We start from the raw sequence: 6,576 nt of genomic DNA, 5'->3' as shown, positions 1-6,576 counted from the left end.
CTGATCACCTTCTCCACAGTCCATCGAATTTGCCCAAAAAATATCAATTGACTCTTTAACATCGATATTTCCCGAAAACTCAAAATATGGTAATTGACGCCATTCATTGTCGATTATTTGATGTTGATCGTTTGAGGTAATTCGAAGCAAAGCTTCCATCAATGGCAGGAAATTTGGAATTGCAAGTCTTGTCTTTTTTAACATTGCTTTTTCGGGGTTGAATTTAGCGATCAATTTCAAAGCCGGATTCGAAAAGTTGAAACGTTTCTTTATTTCGCTACAGCCTTCAATTAAAACTTCAGCACAAGTCATAGCGAAGTCTGATTTGAATTGTTCATTATTTCAAATTTAAATCTGATCCAACATTTTTCTAACTTCAACCCCAAGGTACGTATTTTCTGAACGCAAACGATGTGTCTCATTGCGTGGATTTAGTTCATAAATCAGTTCGATCAGACTCGTAATAACTACTGACGATGATTGGAAGAGTTCATTTAACTTAGTGAATTTGGGCAAAATGAAGTCCAAAAAGAGATAGAGGAGAGTTTAATTAATGGATTATCAAGAGTTTGGACAATTTCTTCAACAGATTTTAATCTAATTGTTAACATTTGTTCTCTAAAATATAATTGTAATGTAGGCCATTGTTCAATTATTCTGGAAACAACCGCTTTCAGAGATAACCAACGTGTATGTGCTGGGCGAAGAATTTTGTGAACGTTGATCTCTAAGCATCTTTGAGACTTTTGAAATAAATGTTGTCGTTTTGCACTATTTTTAAATTCTCCACAAATATTTCGCNGTAGGCCATTTAGGCCATTGTTCAATTATTCTGGAAACAACCGCTTTCAGAGATAACCAACGTGTATGTGCTGGGCGAAGAATTTTGTGAACGTTGATCTCTAAGCATCTTTGAGACTTTTGAAATAAATGTTGTCGTTTTGCACTATTTTTAAATTCTCTATAAATATTTCGCGCAAAATCTTCGCTGGGTAGTTTCTTACATGCATTACTGGTACAAAGATGTAACGAATGACATAGATACTTGAAAATGTAGATACCAGGGCATTCTTTCGATAAATCTCGAAGCTGCAGAATTATTCGTTTCCATCATTGTAATCGCTCCATCGGACGCAAATCCAATAATGATCTTGAACGGGATCCTATTCTTCAAAGGATTTTGTCACTAGTTCGAATAAATGTTCCACTGTGGCACTCTCCACATCTGAATTTGGTTCAAAAACTTGACAAAGGTCTCAAAACTTGCTAACCACTTCACCTTCTTCAGCATCAAAAAACCTGTTTCATGAAAAATACAATATTTATAAAGTGTACAAGATATAGAAATACAATAAACAATTTTAATAAATAAGAATTGTCAAATTTTTCTCCTTACAATGACGCACATCGTTTGAATGTTCCCAACATCAGTGGATTCATTAATCAAAACGCTGGACAAATTGGTGTGTAATTCTTTTCGGCGCTCTTCTTTTTCTGTTGCAGCGATCACATTTTTTACTATTGCCGTTACTTTTGTTGACTTCAATTGAATTTTTTTGATGATATCGGAGTCAGGCACAGCACATTTTAAAAGTGTTGTCAGGTGAATTAATGTTGTAAGCGATATATTATGTTCAGCCACGAAGCCACACAACTTTACTTCAAGAGCTTGAGCTGCTTTAGTTTTCGTGCAAATATCGTCACTCTTTTGTACAAACTTGGAAATGATCGGCTGAGCTTCTAAAGACTTGCGACGATTTGTATGAACTTTTAAGGTCATGTGGTTTTTTATCACAGTTAGCTCTGCATTTATCATAATATTAGTTGCAACTCCAATTTGTAGTGGAATTGTTTGAAGAAAAAACCAAGTGGCAAACTACTAACAGTTTAATTCTTTTTTAAAAGGTGTATAAAAAGAACTTACATGGGTCGAGTTGAGTGTTGAGTATTAGTTACGTACTAGTCAAAAAACTAACTAACTATAATTCTTTCGAAAATGTCTTTTATAATAAAGTTTGGTTCTGCTTCATAAAAATATTGGTAATGCATCGATTAAAATAAATGGTTTAGGAGAACTGTTTCATATAACAGTATGGTTTCGCTATGCAAAACGTTATTGGTCAAACATTGATTAATATGAATGTTGCATAGACAATTAATGAGATAAATGATATTACAAACGCAATACAGGCTAAAGGTTAATACACATACAGAGCGTTGAAAATACATATAAGCAGGGTGGAACCTAACATATTGCACGTACGACATTTAGCTTTGTGCTGAGCTTCAGGCACCTTATTAAGTCATTGCTCATGTTGAAGTCAGGCGTCTCTAAATTTTTGTTGGTGATGTTTATTGTTAGTTTTTGCAATTTTTCTTGGTGGTGTAGCATCCAAATCCACATCAGTTGGTTCAGTATCACTTATTTCTTCATATAAATAACTCATTTTTCACTCGAAAGCTACAAAGTAAAAATGATAGGTTACATATATTGTTTACAGCTAATCAATCTAAGTATTTAATGGGCATACTTAGCCGTTATTGTAAAAACATTATCATTTAATACAAGAGCATAATCACTGAAAATGTCCAGTCGCTGTTTTCTTCGAATCACTATTTTAAATCTTAACTGCTAGTTGGTTAGCTCAAGACAATAAAGGTGTTGCGGAAATGCTAAATTGTTCATTCTTTTATATATTTGTGTTTCATGTGTTCGACTGCTGTATTATGAATCATATCGGTGTACTGTTTATAAAGTTAGCTTTGTTATGTCTTCGATATCATATGTACCAAACGCTGTTGCGCTGTTCAGAAAAAAGTAGTCTTAAGCCGGCAATTGATTGACTCAGACCTTTATATTAACTTTTTATATTTTCGTGTTTATTGTGAAATAAATTTGTCTAGTTGAAGTGCTGTATTTTCACTACATCCGAACTGATGTACGAGATTGGACGGGTAGTTTTTTCGAGTACATAACAAAAGGAAATAACTGCCAACATTCAAACAGAATTCTTAGCGTAATTGAAATCGAGCGACGATATCGATATCATTTGTTCGCAAAAATAAAAATGTATTCGTGATATTGTCTAAGGGGTTCTTGAGGTCTTTTTTTGGAAAGAGAAATCTTGAAAATTGTAAAGAACTTACAAATAGATGTTAAAATTAGAAAGTGCAGGAACAATGGTTAAAGAAATATTTTTTAACAGCATCTGAGGGTGGTCGGTCATGCCATAAATCGTAAGTAGTTTTTAAAAAATCGCACCGTACCGCCACGAAGTGACCTTGACTGCAAGGAACACAGGGTGAGGGGTTGTGAAAATAAATTTAATTTAAGTATTGTAACAAATGGTTAAGACGCAACATTTTTTGGTCCTTTGAGCCGGATTCAGTGAATAAGTGAAGAAAAACAAAAAATCTGTAGTTATCTCTGGACGTGATAAGTGCAACTGGACTTTACAATAGTAAAATTAAATCGTAGTGTATAGGTGAACTTTAGGGATTTCAATTAACTTAAATGAACGGACTTAAATGTACTAATCGTAAGTGAACAAGCGAAATAGTAAACAAAAAAGTATATAAAGGTGACAATTTAGTGTTAAAAGTTGAGTATTTTGAAATTCTGTGACTCTAGTTAATAAAAGTGTAATACGTGTACAATTCTTTATTGGAGTTATGGGACATATTGTCAGTTTGTACTATAGTGTTTATTATTGTATTGTATTATTGGTATTATTAAGAGAATACAGATTAAAGTAAAAAGAGACTTGTAAATGTGTTAATTTCTAATCTATGACCTCGCTTTTTACCGGCATTTCTTTTGTTTCAGCTGTAGAATTGTGTTTATAAGTTTAATGTTTCCTCTAAAGCATGCCGAAACGAAAATACACATTCAATGAAGCTTTAGGAAAAAGGTTTCCCTCGTTCAAACGCGGCAAATCTGACTCTGAAGTGTATCGTTGTATTTGTGAATCCAGTATCTCTACAGCCAGTAGAGGTGCGATAGATATTGAGGAACATCAGAAAACAGCCAAGCATAAGAACAGATTACAATCCCAGGCAGGGACTTCTAAAGCCTTAGACATTTTTATAAAGAAATCGTCAATTAATGAGAAGACTGTCGCTGCTGAAGGGGCTGCAGCTTACCACACGATTCGTCACCATATGTCTTTTAACTCTTTAGACTGTACGTTGCAGTTAAATAAATAAGCACAATGGTAGTAAAATACTTGCGCTGTCCTTTTATTGCCATTGATGGCGCATTAAGAGTAGGCGGTAGGCTTATAAACTCAAATATACCTTTCGGTAAAAAGCAGCTGATTCTTCTTCCGGCTAAACATAGTTTTACCGATCTTTCAATCATGCGTGTCCTTAAAACACAACTACACGCTGGTCACGAACGACACTTGCTGCTATACGTCAGAAATACTGGCCGATATCTGCCCGAAATAGTGTAAAACGTATAATTAATAAATGTATTACTTGTTTCCGTGCAAACCCAGTAATTTCGCAACCAAATATGGGTGACTTACCAGTTGAACGCGTCGAACCAACTCGACCATTTTTGGTGTCAGGTGTGGACTATTGTGGCCCTTTCAAATTAAAGGAAGGCTCGCGAAAGAGCAGACGTATTGTGAAGGCTTATGCCGCTGTATTCGTTTGTTTTTCTACTCGAGCCGTTCACATTGAATTAGTCAGTGACTTGTCTAATGAGTCATTCATTGCCGCTCTAAAGAGGTTCATAGCCCGTAGAGGCAAGGTCTCAAAATTATACGACAATGGTACCAACTTTGTTGGTGCTAATATGGAACTAAAAGAAATGCACAATTTGTTATATATTAAGGTCAATATTAACAGAATACAAACTATAACACTAAATGAAGGTATAAGCTGGAGCTTTATTCCAGCTCGGTCCCCACACTTTGGCGGTTTGTGGGAGGCCGCGGTCAACACCACATTAAACGTGTAGCTGGGGACGCTTCACTAACTTTCGAAGAATTTAGCACGTTGTTGTGTGAAATCGAAGCCATTTTAAATTCACGATCATTAACTCCAATCTCCAATGACCCGAATGACCTGTCCTTCCTCACTCCCGGTCACTTCCTTATTGGAGACTCGCTGACATCCGTTTCGGAGGCAAGCATTGAACATCTGCCAGCAACGAGACTCTCACGATGGCAGCATATATGTCAATTGAAGCAACACTTCTGGACTCGTTGGTCCAAGGAGTATCTGGGCCAGCTGCACCAAAGGAGCAAATGGAGGGTTTCAATGGGACCAAAACTGGAACAAGGACAATTGGTGCTGCTACGTGAGGACAATCTTCCTTTCCTGAGATGGAAAACAGGCCGTGTCGTGGACGTGCACCCTGGGAAGTATGGCATCATACGTGCAGCTACCATCAAAACCAGTACCGGGGAAGTAAAGCGAGCAGCCACCAAACTATCAATTCTTCCTGTCGAAGAGGGTCCTACCAATCCCCGGGATGCTGCACCGTATGGTTCGTAAATTTCAGTGTTGGGTGATGCCGCTTTCTGTCATAAATAAGGATCACGGTACATTAGTGTTTAAAAGAAAGTGTAGTATTCTTACCAAAAAACTCAACGGGATTGGTTTTGTGAATTGAGACATGAATCGTGAAGTGTAGCAATTAATGTAGTTCATAAGCGTTTACTAATGACGCCTTTAAAAAAACAATGTTGTTTATCATACATAGGTTGTTTATCATAATGACCATAGATCTTGCGATATCTTATAGGTAGTGTCTAAGGCAGCTATATTCCGCATAAGTGTAGTATGTTTCGAAAGACTACGGTCTTCCAAGGCGGGCGGAATATGTTGGCAGTTTTAATATTATCTTTTATTTCTAACACTCAGTATGGTTCACAAACTTTGAATATAATTTAATTTATTACATTAAAGGAAATACCTACAATTTCAATATGCCTCAAGATGAGGTTACAAGCAATAGGTTTGTAAAATGTCATTCAACTAGTGCCTATCATATAATTGCAGCGTCGGCATGACTACAATAGATAGGGTCAATATCAATCGCATTCACCCTCATTTAATTGTATGCCATTCTGTCCACATTTCTCATATTCTAGGAATGCAGTTGCATGAGGCAGGGTATTGCCCTGTTGGGTTTTTGCCCATACTTGGTTCTGCGAACTTGTTTTCCGTTGTTTGGTTTTGGGTAGGTATTGGTGGTGGTAGTACAATAAGTTCATTTTCATCACATATTTTAAGTAAGTTATACTTTTGTCCTTCGACTTGTTCGTTTACGTTTGTTGTCATTTTAATTGTTATCCGTTTATTTTAATATTTAGTAAATTTGTTGTAAATAAAGTTTTTGTATATAGTGTTTATTATCGATGTTTTATTCACTAATGCAAAAATAACATTGAGAAAATTCTGCTCGTGAAGTCACGGCAACCAATTGGCATGGAGTATACTCAACTTCAGTCTCACTCCAAGACACGCTGGTTAAGTCTTTTTCCGGCAATTGGAAAACTTTTGAAATACCATGAGCCATTAAAAAAAAATTTTTTTAGTTTAGATAAACCTTCATAGTACATT

The 6,576-nt window shown here is 35.9% G+C and overlaps 1 protein-coding gene across 1 annotated transcript; it reads right to left on the bottom strand.

Moving 5' to 3' along the window:
* Positions 1-3,821: 3,821 nt before the first annotated feature.
* Positions 3,822-6,288, bottom strand: LOC112906262. Its single transcript, XM_025980112.1, has 2 exons — positions 5,590-6,288; positions 3,822-5,531 (listed from the first exon to the last, which is right to left on the bottom strand). Exons 1-2 carry the CDS (start codon positions 5,659-5,661, stop codon positions 5,187-5,189), a joined length of 417 nt encoding a protein of 138 aa, XP_025835897.1. The 5' UTR covers positions 5,662-6,288; the 3' UTR covers positions 3,822-5,186.
* Positions 6,289-6,576: the final 288 nt, after the last annotated feature.

The sequence above is a fragment of the Agrilus planipennis genome, unplaced genomic scaffold, assembly GCF_000699045.2.
Source record: "Agrilus planipennis isolate EAB-ADULT unplaced genomic scaffold, Apla_2.0 scaffold234, whole genome shotgun sequence".
In the NCBI taxonomy this organism is placed as follows: Eukaryota; Metazoa; Arthropoda; class Insecta; order Coleoptera; family Buprestidae; genus Agrilus; species Agrilus planipennis.
Note: the sequence above shows the minus strand (reverse complement) of the source record. Positions and strands in the feature narration are given on the sequence as shown.